At 43.6% G+C, this 19,096-nt stretch overlaps 1 protein-coding gene and 1 long non-coding RNA gene across 2 annotated transcripts in view; one reads left to right on the top strand and one right to left on the bottom strand.

Moving 5' to 3' along the window:
* The window catches only part of galm (galactose mutarotase), a 75,493-nt gene that overhangs the window by 42,246 nt on the left and 14,151 nt on the right, over positions 1-19,096 (bottom strand). The window contains exon 8 of the mRNA XM_034101153.2: positions 18,888-19,059. Within this exon, the coding sequence (XP_033957044.1) occupies positions 18,888-19,059 (172 nt within the window). The remainder of the gene's footprint in view (positions 1-18,887; positions 19,060-19,096) is intronic.
* On the top strand, positions 1,350-3,646 carry LOC139435209 (uncharacterized). The gene is made up of 3 exons (XR_011644490.1): positions 1,350-1,435; positions 1,730-2,938; positions 3,301-3,646. It is a non-coding gene; the product is annotated as an uncharacterized lncRNA (long non-coding RNA).

The following is a 19,096-nucleotide window of genomic DNA, read 5'->3' as shown; positions in this document are numbered from 1 at the left end:
ATAGAGGTTGCATTTGTATTGTGGAATGTGCCATATGATTTTTTTATTATTGATCTATTTTTAATAAATCACGATTATAACAGCATACAAAAGTTGTCAGTTAGTAACAATCGTTCGTTGCGCCGGAAACATCAACTTCGGCCATTTCCGGCGGTGACGTCATGAGTGGAACACAGCTGAGCTCAGTCCCGTTTGAATGCATTGAAGGGCCAAATATTACGACAAAGGATGCACAGCAATAAGACGCCAAGAATAATTGGCAAGCGATATGTTGTATGGGGATGTGGGGCCATCTCAACATCTGGTTATGGGATGTTTTTGTGGCCAAAAAATGATCAAATGGTGCGTATATGGACACAACAAGTGCGTCGTACGAGGCGGACGTTTGCTAGACCAGGTAACCCGGGGTCGATGAAACCGACGATGTGTGGGGCAGCACATCGAGAGATCGTGTTTCGAACAATCAACAATGCCCGCTAAGGAGAGAGAGAGTAAACGCTTTCTCGAAGGTTCGTTTTGCTTTCTTACAACGTTACGTTAACTCAACCTTACGTTTGCCATGAGGCTATGTTACTTCCCTTAAGAGCTAGCTGTCTTAGCTAACAACAGTTAGCAGCTAACGTTTTCTGCAGTTTGTGTTTCCACTGAAAAACGTGATGTAGTTATTTAAGGGTAAGTTAACTAAACGTTATCTTACAAGTAGAGAGAGTTAAGTTGTGTTTAAAATCGTCAATGTAATGCACGTTAAAGGTTTTGTGTTGAGCATGAAGTTAGCTTTACTGTAGCTCACCAAAGGTTAGCATGTTAAGCTGCACTTTCTTTGGCAGCTCGCTTAATACAAAGAGGGATTTTGTGCTTCATTGTAAACTTTTCTTACAAATGTGTGTTAATCTACCTGAAATTGTAGGGACAGTTTTTTTCTACTCAACTATACAGACCATTGTTGAGGAGATGCAAAACATACTGTAAATGAGTTGGGTCTGACATACATGTTACTTTGCTGCTAAAAAATGAAACATTATCAGATGAGGACATCACCAAAGTGTGTGAGTCTGTCAGGGTTTGATCTGTTCTTTGCATGTCGTACAGGGCCTGTACACACTGCTCTGGTATGAATTAAAAATATAATTGTAAAATGTATGTCTCTCGCTCTTGTCATCATTCAGGCTTTGCATTTGAACTCCTATGACTGGTTGCGGACTCGAAGGGAACGACTCCATGGCCTTCCTGACATCCAGGAAAAAGGTGAGATTCTAATCCATTTCAATGCCAACAGCCAGTCATTGTTTTTAACTTTTTTTAATATGATTTTTTGGGGAATTTCTGTTTTATTGGACAGTAGAGATGTACTGGAAACAGTGGAGAGGGAGGAGATGATATGCAGCAAAAGGCCGAGCCGGATGGTTGCTGCTCCGTGTGGAGCGTGTTCTATCAGGTAAAGCACTTTGGTACCCAGTTATTTATGGTATTGAGTTTGAATTTAGCCTTTGGAAGGTCATTTCCGACTGAAAAGACTGTAAAGACTGAAAAAACATTTATTTGTCTCAACATTCCTGTAATAATTAGTTTTTTTATTGTTGATATTGTTTTGTTCTTTATTTTTGTTGTGAGAATCACTTTGCAATTGTGTAAGTGCTAGCTATATACATAATTATACTAATATTATTGTTGTTACCATCATTACCATTATTTAAAAAAAAATCTTTGTTTTCTTTATTTATCGCTGCAGAAAGGATCATGCCAGCCCACATCAAACACCTGATCAAGAACTTGTGAATCTTCAGGCAGAAAAGATGAAAACACCTGTTCCAGTTTCCTGTACATGGAACCATGCCTGTCCTCTGTTCCACATGTCTTCAGTCAGTCCTGAGGCCTGTACTACGAAGCAGGGTGTTCTCTTCGCGGCTAACTTCAGGGAAAACTCCGGCTTTCCGGTCCTACGAAGCTGGTTCTCTTTTTAGCGGGCTAGATCTCCATGGTAACTTATGCTGAACGGCTAAACTGCCCCGGAGCAGGTCAGGTTGCAGGCTAAGAGCTCAACTCAGTGAAAGCACTGCCTGCTGACCAATCAGAGCTCAGTGTGCGGAGTTTAAAGCGATCAAGTCATATTACAGGAGAAAGGAAATACAGAAAAGCTGCCGCTGCAGGAAAGACGGCCGGCAAAAATCAGCGACTGTGTGAACGTGAACATGAATAGAATATCACCTCCATCTTCAGAGCAATCTGACTATTATAACATTAGCGTTAAGAAAGCTTACTTAAATATCTGCCTCAACATCAGTAACCGGATCAGAGTACATTAAGTACAGTCCGCGGCACATCACTTCATAATGTATCATATATCTCCTTATCTGAGTCAGCTGAGCCGTATCTGGCCGTGCAGCACTCACAGCGTCACATACTGTATGCAGAAGCATTATTTTAAGCAACACATTAAGTTGAGGAAACACTCGAGACAAATGTAATTAAAGTCAGATGGTGTGTTAGACGGGGCAGTGATATCATGAACCTGTTGATGTACGCATTCAAACACTTTTTCTTTTTCCAGCTGTGTTCACCTTGCAGGTGCAGCTCTGTGGCTTTGATCCTGATCAAGTGTTTAAGTCATGGATGTTTAAAGTTTAACTTCTTCATATTTGACTAGTATTAAAGTGCACTTTTCATTCAGGAAGTATGACGCTGCACTGTCAGTACGCTTCTCCATGTTTGTGATTGGTCTAATGCTCCAGATACCACCCCTTTCATGTGAACGCGCACCTAACTAGATAGGACACGGCTGGCTGAGCGATCCACTTGATAACCAGCGTCGAGAGCGCGTATGTTTGGGATTAGGCCAACCGGCTAACTCAAACATATCCAGGTTAGGTTGAACCGGCTTCGTAGTACAGGCCTCTGGACCCTATGACTCGGACACTAGTTCTACCAAGGCTTATTAGAGGTAAGAGTGGTAGGAGAGGAGTGGAGTTATCTTTGTATTTAGGCTGAAAGTCGACAAAGGTGATCAGATGCTAATAATGATCCGATTCATTTGATATTGATTGTCTGCCAATACCGAATCCTGATCCGATTCTTCTATTTCCCAGATAATACAGCTGCACCGTGTACACTAGCTCTATTTGTTTTTGCCATTGTAATTCACCATAAGCAATTGTTGACTGTAACGTCTAGACTCTATGCCAACCAACTGTAATTTGTAATGTATTATACTTTAACGGTTCTGGCAACCACAGCAGCCCAAATGTTAACGTAAATATTAAGTTTTCTTTTACAGTGTACTTATATCTGTACATTTCTTTTCAGTTTGCTTCAAGAAGTGGCTTCAACAGACAGAAGTGCAGGTCAGATTGGGAAAGGCTGGACGCTACACAACGGGAAACATTATAGACATGAACAAGGAAAAACAACAAACACTTTCTTTGTTGCCTTGTTCTTATCATACATAGTGTTACGGTTTTTGTTACCATTTAAATATTGAATTCTATGTATTACTTTTATTTTAAATCAAATGCACCGGTTTTAGATAATATATTTATTTTGATGTGTAGGTTGATTTGCAGGTTGGTTGTTATTTGTATAATTATTGTATTGTTACTGTGTATTTTATTATATTAACTAGCTATTTATTAAATTAAAATACTATTGTGAACACTATACAATGTCTTTATTTTGTAGATACCAGAATACATGACACAATGAATCTTTGTAATATATTTATGTTCTCTTGTTTAAATAATCATACCAGTATTTAATGTATGCTGGTCACCTGGAATCCTGGTAAGCTCCCAGCAGGGTATATTCAATACTATTATTAAACATAAGCTGGTGATAGATGGATAAACCAGCCATCCTGGCCAGCTGAAGTGTCCAAAACCCCTCTCCAGCCAACCATTCCAGCCTAATACTGGCTGGTCAATTTACAACAGCCTGACCAGCTACATGTATCTAAACTGGTTATTTCAGCAGAGTCATTATTATTTATTTACTATTTTTTGAGAATCTCTGAATTTTAGTCAAATGTATATACCAGTCTGTGTTCTGTTGCCTGAGCCAAGTTTGCCTGCTACATTACGATGTATTATTATTTATTTACTATTTATTGAGAATCTCTATGAATTAAAGTCAAATGTATACCAGTCTGTGTTCTGTTGCCGCATCGGATCTCCGCCAAATGAGTCTTGACTGTCACTCGATTCTGTCTCCAGAGTCCGACATCAGCCACAGAGGTAGTGTATTATTCAACAGGTGTTCTACTCGTGACGTGCGTGACGTCACTAACCGGCGAAAGCTGTTTTGTTCGGAGCGGTCGTGTAACATCGGAAGTGAGCATGGAAAGTTGTAATAAACCACGATTTATAAATACTGCGGGCATATTGTCATGAATGACATGATTTCCCATTAATAATAGTATATATATTATCGTAATAAGAACAGTATTGTCCTTCATTTCGTAAGCTCTTTAAAGGGGACATATCATGCTATATTTGAACAATATATTGTAGGGCCATACCTATATAAAGTATATAAATAGTTTTTCTTTCAAAATAACAAACAGATCCTGCATTTTGCCTTCTGATGTGATTTAGCATGTTTGGCGTGTGTTTCCATTAGCATACCACACCGCTATCGAACAAAGCCGACACACCGTCCTCTTCCGATCCACTGCGCATTGCTTATTGTTTTATAGATCTATTCTCATACACCATCTTTGTTTGTGACGTAAAGAGTGTAAGAGTCATGTTTCTGAATCGGGCACTCTGAGTGGATGCAGTCACAGCCAATCGGATTCAGACTGTTGCCTGTCAGTTCCGTTGCTATGGTTCCGTTGTTATGTGTACTGAAACCAGAGCCGGTATAATTCCACGCGGGAAAACAAAATTAAAATTGGAATAAGTTATTTTAGTGTCTTAAAAGTAGACTGAGGTATGAAGGGTTAACGTTACATCTTAGAATAATTTGTAGTCATGTTCTGTATACATACTAACATATAGGGGTATTGACATAGTGTGGTTTATCTTTTTGTCGCTGCTTTTAATTTAAACTGAGCTGTTGTGTTCATCAGTAAAGTGGAACTTCTGTGTGAACTATTCATATCTTAAACTGCACTGTAACTTCGTATTCATGTATTTTTTCTTTTAATGTTTCTTTTATTATCTTTTACTGTTTTTAAATGCCTTTGTCTGAATGTCTTTCATTTTTGTAAAGCACCTTGAATTGCCTTGTGTTGAAAGGTGCTATATAAATAAACTTGCCTTGCCTTGGTTACTCCATGTTTACTAGCTATAAGATTAACGTTACAGTACATCACTCTTTTTCACTTCTTACTCAGTCAGCCAGAGTGCAGATATCACCATTATATTCACACACCTGAAACATCATCCATTTCTTCACTGCTGGTGATGACATTGTTGTCAGTTGCTGATACTGCTGCTGCAGCTTGTGGCGCCTGCTTCGATGAAAATAACTTTCTAATATCCATAACTTAGGCTATTAGCTTAAAACTCGTCAGGCACTAGGAAGGATCACTTCTTCTTCAGAGCAGGGAAGGCTACGCAGTACGCAGGCTAATGTCACGTAGCGGCTGCCTCTCTGGTGGACTCCGGTACTGCACATTACTCCCGAGACATTTAAAAAAAAAAAAAAAAAAATCTAATCTTTTTTAAAAAAAAATTTTAAGTGAAACATCCGGGGCTTTTCAGAAAACATCCGGGGCTTGAGCCCAAGTAGCCACCCCCTAGCGCCGCCTCTGCTGAAATCTCTTTGAACATTCTTCTACAGGAAGTAGGCCACAACGTCCCCAACAAAGGTCAGGCCAAATTAGTGACAAAGATGGCGTATTGATCACAGACACCTCTTTCTAGAGACATTTCACATTTTTAAGGGTGCATTTTTATTCAGATGTGGGAAAGCATAAACAGACACAGAACTCTTTATTTTTTGTATTTACCACACACCAGTGGCGGTTTTGTTTTGAAAGAAAAGTTGTGGCTCATCGGATATTTATGAGAGAAAACCCCTCCCCCCCTGGCGCGAGCATGGAAATATGATTGGCGGCGATTTCCTTTGAACGGGGGACAGTGCAAAACGAGAAGCATTTCGGATCCAAGTAGACGGAAGGAATTAGTTATTTGCAGTCAGGGTATGGCTGGGGTAGGCTACAGCCATACCAAGACATTTCTTAGCCCCACCTTAGCCCCACCATGAACAATGATGTTAAAGTAAGCAAAATAAAGTCTGCCAACTCGCGCGGAGTAAATTGCACAGACAGTAGTTAGTAAGATTGATTTCAGTAGCCGTCTTCTCAATAGAACATCTTTGATAATGTCTTCTGACCAATCAGAATCACGATAACGGCGTGGTGTTGTTGCAGGAAGTCCCGACACATCGTACATGTATACATCGATACAAAATTACGTGTTGATTTCTGAAATAAGACCCCACGGTTTGATGATTGATAGGTGTGTGGTCTGTCTTTCATTTTGACACAGAACAATGGGGGCTAACTATGGGATTAGTTTTGTATCATAAAGATAAAGCAACACTTTCTCAGAATAAAGAAAAACTATGAGTTTAAAAGAAAAAAAAACTAAGTCAAGCAAAAAATAAAATACATTTCAAAAATAAAACTATAAGTTGGAAACAAATCTTTTGTGTAATCATGTAAACTATAAGTATTTTTTCTTTGTTTTAAAGATGGGGTAGGTAAGTTTCAGAAACCGGATCGAGTGCACTACAATTTAAAAGTACACAGCCGAAAAGAATCCGCCCCTTCCTTCAGACTTCCTTACAGAGCACCTCCTCCAAAACACATGAACGCGTACATGACGTCAGCAGACTGGTGAAAGTGGCCGCCTGTTGCTGGCGAGTCATTGAAGTACTGCTGCAATGCACGCCCAATGACGGCACGAGATACATTTCTGCGTGCACGAGATGGAAAGCTGACAGACAGGGCGGCAGTTGTACTTTTTACAGTATTACGGCTTCCACAGATGAAGTTTTTTTATGGATTTTTTGTCAAAGCACTTAAGATATTCATTGCTATCGGGATGTTAAGAGCATTCCATGGAATATAACAAAAAGTGTATCTCGAGCCGGTTTCTGAAACTTACCTACCCCACCTTTAACATAGGTTTTTGTTTTCAGTTCTTGTTTCTTCTTTCTCAATGATCAGACTTTTGCTCTCGCTGCAGCTCTCTCGTTTGCGCTCCCTTATTTTTTGTTTGAGATTTTGACACAAACATCCCAGGTGGGCGGGACTTTCATGGGTGTGTCCCCATTGGGTACTCAGCTTTTGAGTGACAGCCCACTACACCACAGATCATACAGTGCAACTCATGCAGCAAACTCCGGGCTGAAGTCGAATAGTCCATTTAGCTTAGGAACCTTCCTAAAGGAGTGAAATGACCCGGAAGTCCCTCAGTGGCAGCCATGATAAGTGCCGTTCGAATTCTCTGGAATGATGAGAATGATAGGAAAGGAGGTTTCAAACTTCCTTTATAACCTCCTTTAGCTTAGGAACCACTGGACCTCCCTAACTGACAGGAGAAGCGAAAATGCTGCCCCACAATGCCTTGCAGCCGCAGCATTTGCCGTCATTCAACAGTCGGCCGTTCACGGAAACAACCGATTATGACCGAGAAATGATATCATGAAAGTTACGGTGCTTATTAAGCATTTTAAAACATAGGTGATAAGTTGCCAAAGTGCTTTGTTTTGAACGTTCAAATAGTATTATAATCAAAAAGAGAAATATGAACGTTAGTTTTTACTGAAATTATCAAATAAAGTCAACATTTCACAGTCTTTACTGAGCTGTGTGGAGTTTGTTCAACTTTTAAAAGATGTTTGAATGGTGATATACACAGTGATAGGTGTTAAGGACTAACTTTTATAATAAATACATTTGTATTGATTTTAAGATCTTTAGTTCATACAATCATACGTATTGGGATCATTGGTATTAATGTGGACCGGAGGGAGAGGGTGACGAGCATAAGTTTCACTTTCCTTTTTTATTTCAATTCCAACTTTGGTCCTGAAGAATATGTTTCTCTGTTGTCCACGTTCATAAAGCAAAGCAGCAGCATCAGAGCACGGAGCAGAGTCTCTAGATGAGTTTACAGTAGTCCCTCGTTCTTATTGAACATCCATGTTGTCGTCCACTGTATAGAAAACTGTAGTTTCCATAGTTCCCCCACAGCAGCAGACGCACATTCATGACGTCCGCTGGCGCATCATAAACACGTCGGATAGTGAAAGTGCATTCGGATTCTCTAAAGTACCGCAGTCTCTTCTCCTAAGTCCTTTTGAATTCTCCTATCCACTATCCCTTAACCCTGTGACGTTTCACTCAGAGGTCAAGGAATAGACGATAGGGTTAGAACTTAGGAGCTGATCTTTGGACTATTCGACTGCAGCCCAGATGTGTTCGGGCTACCAGATATGTTCGGGTGTATTTCCGTCACCAGTCATCCATCATATCCCTCTACCAGAGTTGGGTGTAACGCGTTACTTTGTAACGCATTACTGTAATAATATTACTTTGTCGGTAACGGAGTAGTGTAACGCGCTACTTTTATAATCCAGTAATCACACTACAGTTACTAACATTGCCCCGACACGCGTTACTTCGTTACTTTCTAAAATCAGTCATAATCAAACCTCAACAAACACCTGCAAAGAACACATGCTAGGTGAAGCTAACGCACACAGCTGTTGTTTATTTATATCACACACACGTAGTTCTTCTTCTCTGTTTTCCGGTTGTTGCTTGTTTTGAATGACGAATACACACTACCGCTGCCTGCTGGTAAGGAGAGTTATTGCCACTCATGCATGCGCAGTTCGTACGTGCTCGGCTGAAGTCTGGCTCCAGTGCAACACATGGCCAACACCCAGGAGAACACGCTGACGCAACAGCGTGAGCAGAGATAGACTGCGCAAAATATACAGATAGCAGGAGACAGAGGACAGCCACGGTCAGATAGCAGGAGACAGCCATGGTCAAACATTCAGGAGCTATCTGGATCAGTCTTATGCGACAATGGAAACTGAACTAAAGAGAACATTTGAAACTTTAGCAGTCTGCGTGATCTGCCTGTAGGGAGGGGCGGGCCGGCCCTGCGAGTAAAGTAACGAATTACTTTATGTAGATAGTAACGAAGTAGTGTAATATATTACTTTTTTTTAAAGTAATATGTAATATGTAATATATTACTTTTTTTTAGTAACGACCCCATCTCTGCCCTCTACTCACCTCCCTCTGCTCCCAGCGCTCTGCTGCCACACACCGGCCGTCTGCGGAACTGCAGCCGGAGGAACTCGGTACAGCTTGTTATGTGTGTGTACTTGTGCACATAAATAATGTTTCTAATTATTTACAATTAAAAAATATATATATTCTGCGTTACTTTAGCCAACACTTTTATAAGGCCACTAGATTAGATCATTACGAAATGTGTAGATAGAATACATATCTTTCAGGTTGTTATTTTGTCATTATGTTTCATGTTTTATTTACCTTTTAGTATTTTTATATAGTATCTGAACTTTGGAGAGGAGTTGGGAGACACACGACACATCAAATCACATCTACAGATCAAGACAAAGCGAATGGAAGTACTCCCATACTCCTAGCGAAAATGTTTGTGAAAACGTGTGCAAAGTCTCCGAAAATCCTAAAAATAAGCTCATATTTGAATTCCCCATAAAAAAACAAATCATTCAGTAAAAACAAGGCCCCACTGATCATCTACTCTCTGAGACGATTCCAGGGATGTCTGGCTTGAGTTTCTACCACCAGGGAAAGTGGACAAAAGTGCCCGAGATCAGCCTCTTAATTTACCCAGGGCCTAGTGCTTGGCTTTGGGCATGAAAATTCAGGAAACTCCCCTGAGTATTTTATTAAATATCTGAACTTTGGAGAGGAGGGGGACACACGAGACATCAAATCACATCTACAGATCAAGACAAAGCGAATGGAAGTACTCCTAGCGTGTGAAAAGTTTGTGAAAAACGTGTGCAAAGTCTCTGAAAACAGAGCAGTGGCTGTGATGCTAGCTTTGCGGCTAGCAGTTAGTTGTTGTTGTTTGAAGTTGTTGCTATGGAAACAACATGACGGAGAAAAAATTAATATCTTCTACATATAATAACGGACAAAGTAAAGAATGAAGTGTTGGCTATGTTTAAATATTCGGAATTTGACCATCATGGCCCTCTTGAGTTGCCGTAAAATATGACGGATATGACGGATGCGACGGAAATACACCCGAACACATCTGGTACCCCGAACACATCTGGTACCTACACCGGAAATGAATTTCAGCGCGCCATTTTGAAGGACGTCTCATTTCTCTAAATGCACACCGAGGACCGAGGATCGAGCATCGAGGAGGCTCTCTGGAGGAGCTATAACCGAGGATACATTGATGGTTCAGCTCCTCCGCGGATGCATTTCCGGGAACGGTGGAGGCGTGACGCACGGCCGGACTTATCTCAGCCAATGACAGCTCTGCATGCATCCCCTGGATATTATTTTAGCAACTGCTTTCATAGCGTCGTGCTATTTCCAGAGAGAACAACTGTGAGGTCCGTGCAGAAAGCAGAGCAGTGTGTAGAATGTATATCACTCAGTATAACAGGCCTACTCTCTTTATTTGCTTTAGTTTAGTAGATATCTACAAACAAAGAGTCAATATTTTTCTAAAACCATTTAGTGCTTCACATAATAAAATACACAACGGCTGTAGCCTGATTATGCTTTAGGAGCTGTAGGTGTGTGTGGTACAGTGTATAGGTGTGTGTGTGGTACAGTGTGTGCGTAGATGCGGCGGATAGACGGGTCTCAGTTGGTTTGGTGTCCTTACTTTTAATACTTGTAAATACAACTTTTGGCCCGTAATTTCAATTCCCCATTTCAGCGACCAGAGAGAGGGGGGGGGGATATATCCAGTCGCTGATTGTGTTACGTTATTATGAGAGTGCTCTCATACTTTAAATTGTATATATTTATATAAATATATTTGTGTGTGTGTGTCCGCATCTGTAGTCTGGTATTGTCTCATTATACCGCACTCTCAATTAATTCAAAGTAAATATGTGGGGGAACAATGTTCAGCTGATCTAACAGAGATTATAAAATACAGCTCTATGACAAAACACTGGACAGCTGATGCAGCTGTTGCCACGTAATAATTAACGGACGTCGCTTTAATATGACCGCTCAGAGGAGAGGAGTTCTCATTTCTTTAAACGTCTGCTGCTTCCCCTCCTCTCTCCTCGGTTCCCCTCCTCGGTCCTCCGCTCGCATCTCCTGTGGGCGGGACTAAGTCTCGAGGAGGGGAGTCGAGGAGGGGAAATTTAAGAATTGAGAAGCCTCTACAGTCACTGTCACTACCCGATCCGTCCCCCTGCCCGATCGGTACTGCGCATGTGCAAGATAGTCCGCCATATTGGACAACTCCGGACGGCAACCCAAGATGGACACTTGACACAGTGGCTTTTAGCAAAGCTCAAAAAGAAAACTAGAGAGAGATGAGTTATTGTTATTACAACGTGACTTCACTATTATTTAAAAACTCTTTTTATTGGGTTCTTTTATTTGGGGTTAAGTACATTGTCAGAATAAGTGAGGAATGAATTTAACTTCTGTTAGACAGCCATATGCCATACATTTTTGCATACATTCACAGTAAATATTTATTCAGTATGATAGCTGTCTAACAGAAGTTAAATCTATTTCTCACTTATTCTGACAATGTACTTAACTCCAAATAAAAGAACCCAATAAAAAGAGTTGTTAAATAATAGTGAAGTCACATTGTAATAACTCATCTCTCTCGAGTTTTCTTTTTGAGCTTTGCTAAAAGCCACTGTGTCAAGTGTCCATCTTGGGTTGCCGTACGGAGTTGTCCAATATGGCGGACCATTTCGCACATGCGCAGTACCGATCAGGCAGGGGGACGGATCGGGTAGTGACAGTGACCATGGAAGTGACAGAGGTAATCGTCGTAACCAGCAGACTTCATCCGCCTCTATCCAGTCTTTGACACTTGGAAAACAAGCACATGTGATACTGGTAAGGATAAACTAATGTATATATATTAATATAATTTCACATACCGAAACGTTAACGCTTGTCTGAGTATATCTTCCGTTGACTCTGGCTGTGGATCTTACCGGTGTTGCAGTATAACTTGAGTCATGACAACTGGCGACATTCTATTATTTTCGTCATAGGAATCCGGGGCGTGTACATTGAGGACCCATTGTTGACTTACCATGTCGATCGCCTCATTTGTCGTTTACGTTCATCTTTTGCTATATCTGCCTTCCTAAGATCACTTTGATGCACATTCAGTACTCGTACGTGAGGTTGTGGGTGAGAGGTAGATATCGTGACGCTTACAGGGAGGTATCGAACATTACAAAGTAGGTGCCTGTTCAAAATATTGCAAACTTGAATAAATCATTTAAATTATATATTTGTGTCCGACTTTCATTTGTACATCGTTCTTAATGTGATGTATAGTAGCTTTGATAGCTGTCCATACCTTCAGACAGCCTAAAAGTAAAACACAAGTTGTTTATTCACAGCCCGAACGCTCATCGACATGACTGGATCACTCATGACAAGTTGTGATCAGCTCCGATTAAATTGTGATATCAATTCTGTAGCTATTCTCCAGGGAGCACATTTTTTTTATGAAATACCTGTATCCCTCTCATCACAACAAGACTCTACGCTGTGCAGGAAAAACAATTACATACATGAAAATAACCTTGATACATGGGAATGAAACACACAAACTATCTTCTGTGGCTATACTGATATGTCACAGTAACGGTAAACTACAGAAACGTAAGTCCAGCGGGGCACCCGTTGAATACTACAGTAGTTCTATTATGCCTTTAAGCCTATACGTTTAACCCATAAGAACCCGGACCCATTGCACCCTGGGATATGGTAGGCCGCGGAGTGTACATCAGATGTATCCTTCAAATTGGGGAAAAGTAGGCTGCATTCGTGGGCCGCATTCAGAGGAGTCTCGTCTTTTTTTTAAATTGGGACAGCCTTCTTTCGGCGGAAGTGACGTATGCGGTCTACGAATGCACCCTTCTAAGGATACAACCCCTGAATTGAGACAGTGGGCCCTTCTTAGTGATGGCAAAATGAAGCTTTGAATGAAGCATCGAACCACTTGGACAATTGTGTCGGAAATAGGTTCATTTCTCGAAGCTTCAGTTACAGCGACCTCTCCTGGCGAAGTGCAAGGCTGCAGTGGGTTTAACGTATCTTTGCCTTGAAAAATATTCGATGCACACACACACTAAAACTGAATATCATGTTCTATTTGCAATTAAAGATTGATAATTGTGTGTATTGGGTTATTGAGAAGAGACTAGAGAGTGCTGGATTTTTTTTTGGGAGGAGAGGGCCTTTTATCAGTTATTAAAGTTGAAAAGCAATGATTAAAATACATCCATTCCGGGCTTTGAACCAGCTGCGCGGAGGACATCGCTGCATTCGGGCCACCGGCTCTACCCACTGGGCTATCTATTCCCTAAAATATTGAACTGTTTTTATATTACTGATATTTATCTTTTTGTTCACAACTTCTTCACATTTCGATGTGTTTCCCGAGCCAGAACGACCTATCTTTCTTCCTGGCTTGCTCTATAATGATACTACAATTCAAATGCAATACCAACAACAACTCAACAGCAACAACGCAAACTACGACAACAACCCACACATTGCGCATTGTTTAGAGCGGTCATAAAGTGTTGAAGCACTCAAATTTGAAACTGTTTCAACCTGTCACCTGTCAGAATCGAGACGAGGCAGTGCATTGAATCGCGTGAATGGACCGCGAACCAGTCAAGTGATTCATTCAGGAAATGAAGCAGTTGCTGCTTCTGACGTCACATGTTACGTGATTTGAAGCAGTTGCTGCTTCGGACGTCATATATCACGTGATTTGAAGCAAGCTTCGAAGCACTGCTTCTATGAAATAGGAAGTCCAGGGATGAAGCTCCGTTCGAAGCTTCAGTTTCAAACTGCCATCACTAGCCCTTCTCACTTCTCTTATTTTTCATTTCCTCGCTCCTCGGTCTCGGTCTCATCGGAAGTTGATTTGTCTGCGCCATCTTGAGTAGCGTCCCAATGGCCTTATTTTTGACGGAGGACCGAGGAGCGATAACGGAGGAGCTATAACCGAGGAACCACCAGACCATCCTTCGATGAAATCCTCAAACACTCGCCCCGCCCCCTTACTGTGTATCGCTCACTGATTGGACGATGCAGTGCATGCACTGATCTGATGCTTCTTGACATGAGAGCAGTTTCCCAGCGGAGTGAAGAAAATACATGAACCTCACGGGAGTCACTCCTCAGTTTATACCGTGTTTTGTTTCAATGAATGTATCATTTAGTTACAAATATGGGATATATCTGAACAACAACGTGGTCAAAAATCATTTTCTTCATTTATTGTTAACATTTTCATGATCGCTTTTTTCGTTTATACATTTTAACAATGGCATTTAACTTTTTTGAGAATGAGTTCTTATTTTATTTAATGTATTTGGGTCTACAACAGATGATACAAATGTTTGTGTCAGTAAATGTGTACTAACGTAGGGTACTAACAGAGGCGGGGGTGTGTGTGGAAATAACGGGGACAGAGCTGGCTGCTGTCAGACGATCAGCGTCATCACAAACGGACGTCGCTTCACGTGACGCTCCGGAGGAAAGGACGTGCTCTTAAAACTAATTTCCCTGCTTCTCGTGGTTTCCTTGCATCTCTCCATGCTTCCCTGGTGGGAGGGACTAGTCGCAGGGAAACGACGCAAGTGAGGGACGCAAGGAATCCATTTAACCGACGTGAGAAGGACCCAGTGTGCATTTCAGCTATTGGGACGTCCTTCAAAATGGCGCGTCTTGATCGATTTCCGGGTCAAGTCCCGGAGGAGGGGAAGAGAGGAGTCGAGGAGGGGTATTGGGATGAGGCTTGAGACTCCTGCCTTCTATTTCGTATATGGCTTCGCCCTCTAAGGCTATCGCTATTGGGCAATCCCCCTGCGCCCCCGCGCAGCACTGAAACACTTGTAGTCCACGCCCATCCGCAAGGTGGGCCCCACCCTCGGGCTTCCTTCCGGTAGGCTATAAATAGGAAGGAGGCCCGACAATCTGCTCCCTCTTTTCTTCAGCAAACCAGCACAGTTACTGAAGCACAGCAATTGAGAATCACATGAGCAACAACTGTGGCTCTGGGTTCATAATGAGTTATGACCAGCAGAGATAGAAGCAGTATACGAATCCTGCCTGGGGTCAGAGCACGCGTACGCGGCTCTAAACCAGCAGGTATGCACACACTGCGCTCGTCTCCCCTCGGGCGACAGGAAGCGGAGAGCGGACGCTCTTGCTGCTGTGGCCGAGGAGGACGATTGGCCCGTCCAGACTTACGAGCCCGCGGACGGGGCCTCGTGTCCCTGGGGCCGAGTGCCGGGCAGGAGTCCGAAGAAAAAAGGAACTCCTGCCCCGCCTCCCTCCACGGTTCACCGTTCGGTTCTCCCCTCCCTCCTCTCCCCCGGACGGGGGAGACAGAGTCGGAGCAGGGTGCCAGCTTGGCCGAACATGCTTTCCCCCTCTCCGTCACCACAGCGTGGCGGCGAATAACATCGCGCGGCTCTCCAACTCGGTGGGGACACTGGTAGAGCGGTCCACCACCGAGGCAGAGGAACTCGGCAAGGCGACCAGCACGGCGCTCATTCTGTGCGCGTCCGTCGCTGTCTCCCAGGCTAGGATTTCCGCGTGGGTGACACAGATCCAGCGCCACCTCTGGCGGAAGCAGGCGTCTGTTACGGAGACGGCAAAAAAGTGCTACTGGACGCTCCAATCAGCCCGGACGGGCTGTTCGGACCCCAGTTCCACGCCATGGTGGAGTCCATGAAGAGGGCCGCGGAACAGGCGGACGACATTCGCCAGCATGTAAAGCTGGCTCCAGCCGGCTGAGCTGCCACAGCGGCATCAACGCCCGCAGCAGCCGCGGCGTCCACACCGGCCACAGGAGGCCGCAAGCGGAGAGACGCCCACAGCAACCGCCTCGGTGTCAGACTCGCCCTTCGGCGGCTGCAGGGGCTCCGTCCCACGTCTCCACTCCCCCGCCACCCCAGAGACAGGGTCTCCCGGCGGCGAGTCAAAGGGGAGTGAGGCTCCCCCGCTCCTGGTCTGCTCCGCGAGAGCCTCTGAGGAAGCAGAGTCGGTAATTAAGCCGGCTGCCACTAATCTGTTGATTAAGTAGACGACCTGCTGGTTTTAACCTATCGGTTAATAACCTGCAGAGCTCGCGGCATTCCTCTGTCCAAGATACATGTTTGCTATGTTCCAGGGACGGTGATGCTCCATTACGCATGGCACAACAGGCAGGGGGTGTTATTGAGCAGGTGTGTCTGTGCTTCTAGTGCTGGACGGACCCAGTGGGGCGCAGACTACATCATGCTTCGCCTCTTATCCCAATAGCGATAGCCTTAGAGGACGAAGCCATATACGAAATAGAACTGAGGTTACCTACTGTAACCCAGCTTCTATGAGTAATGGCGCAGCCCTCTAAGCGCTGGGCCCCACTGGCTCCATGAATAGCTGAAGAAAAGTTATGTTGTATGGGAGCAGATTGCCGGGCCACCTTCCTATTTATACCGGAAGGAAGCGTGCACTACAAGTGTTTCAGTGCTGCGCGGGGGATTACCCAATTGCGATAGCCTTAGAGGGCTGTGCCATTTACTCATAGAAGCTGGGGTTACAGTAGGTAACCTCAGTTCCAGTGGGTTGCCAGGTGTGCGCGCATGGCGCTATAATGACGTTTTTCGAAAAAACTAAACGTAATATCTCACTACAAAAACAAACGCATATATTTAATTTTAAAAAGTCAAGTCTCAAGTCATGAATACCAAGTCAAAGTCAAGACTTTTATCAATGTTAGTCAAGCAAGTCTCAAGTCAAAAAAGATGCGACTCAAGTCAAGTCATGTGACTCAAGTCCCCACCTCTGGTCAGCTGGGGTCAGCGGCAGGGTCTCTGTGGCAGTGAGGCTCACACCGACCATTACATTTGATTTAAGCCTCTTGGATAGATGACGTATGTTGCAAAGCTACACAGCATGTCTCTCTCAGTGTAAGATGTCCTCTCACCAAAACCCGCCTCCTCACTTGATGTTATAGGAATAGCTCAGCCTGTGGAGGATGTTGAACACAGGGAATGCTCCTAACAGAAATGATGGCCCTCTAATTATTAATACTGGACCACAATATATCCATAGACAGGGACTGATCTGTTGCTATAAAGAACACATTACATCCAATAGTAACAACAACAGCAGCTTGGTTGAGAAGGCTCTTTATGTATTGTTTGTTCAAAGTAATAATTGTATGGCACAGGATGATACATCATTATAACTAACAGAGTTAGTCAGAGTCCCTCTCTGCATCACAGCTCGCTGCACTGAAATCATCCACATTCAAAACATCTGCATCACATGACACAGAGGGGAAGTGAGAAAGGCACCGTCTGATGAACACGATAGCCTCATCCCAATACCCCTCCTCGACTCCTCTCTTCCCCTCCTCCGGGACTTGACCCGGAAATCGATCAAGACACGCCATTTTGAAGGACGTCCCAATAGCTGAAATGCACACGGAGGAGTCAAGGAGGGAGGAGGGGTGAGGGAGGAGACGAAAGGAAGGATACATGCGAGCAGACTACGCGGAAGTGTTTTCACTACTCGTGTATAAAAGCCCCGCCCCCACCTTCACAGCTGGTCGGTTTCAACAGAGGAAAACGGAGAACTGGAAGATGAGTGGAAAAGCGTCACATAAATGTAGAAGTGCTCACAGCTCCGTGGGAATTATTATGTGCAATTCATTTCTAAAAGGCTTTCACATTACTATAATTATATTTTTATTTAAATGTAGGCTACATTTTACACCAAAACGGAACACAAAAGCAGGACCAACCATCATTGAATTCCTTGACTAACAAGAGAAAGACGGGCCGGTTCTAAGGGTTCTTCAGTTCAGCCCGATGAGAGGGGATACAGCTGTGCACATGGCATCATTAACAGACGTCGTTTAAAAGTGACGTTTGAGTGAACGAGGACATCCCAATTAATACCTGAGGACTCCTCTGTCCTCGCGCCACCTCCTCGTGTCCCTCGCTCGCATCTTACGGAGGCGGAGCTAAGATGCAAGGAAGGGACGCGAGTGAGGGAAAGGAGGAGTCGAGGAGGGGTATTGGGATGAGGCTTATGCTTCCTGATCATACTGCAAACAATTATATGTGCAATCAACAATTGGACGTCCTTCTCTAGATTTATTCTTGTCTGTCCTGCTGGAGGTCACACAGTGGTGAAGGTGAAGCGAGTCACATGATGGTAGTCCTCACCGGGACACAGGAGACAGGAAGGAAAGGGAGCCTTACGACACACACACACACACACACACACACACACACACACACACACACACACACACACACACACACACACACACACACACACACACACACACACACACACACACACACACACACACACACACACACACACACACACACACACACACACACACACACACACACACACACACACACACACACACACACACACACACACACACACACACACACACACACACACACCATTATATACAACATTATGATTCTGTGGAAACCAAGGTTGCGATCTATTGGGTCAACCCTATTCGACCTGTAGGATTGGAACACATCACCTGTACCAAAGCACCGATCTCTAACAAGGCAGCCTTTATAACGGATACAACAGATACAACAGGACCCTCTCAGTAACATGCAGTGTGTGTGGATGAGGAGCCTCTCACCTGGTTCACGGCATCAGGCCAGTTCTGCGTCTCCAGACAGAAGGCGCTGTGCTTCCTGTACCTCACCCCCCCCTTTCCTGTCAGGCCATCCAGGAAATTGGCAGTGTAGAACTGGACTCCAGGTTGACTTGTAGAAACCTCTAGGACCCGCCCACTAGCTGGGTGACACACTCTGAGATGAAGAAAGAAGTATTCCTGCTATAGACTTC

The sequence above is a fragment of the Pseudochaenichthys georgianus genome, chromosome 15 (assembly GCF_902827115.2).
Source record: "Pseudochaenichthys georgianus chromosome 15, fPseGeo1.2, whole genome shotgun sequence".
Lineage (NCBI taxonomy): Eukaryota > Metazoa > Chordata > Actinopteri > Perciformes > Channichthyidae > Pseudochaenichthys > Pseudochaenichthys georgianus.
This window is presented reverse-complemented; position numbering and strand designations above follow the sequence as displayed.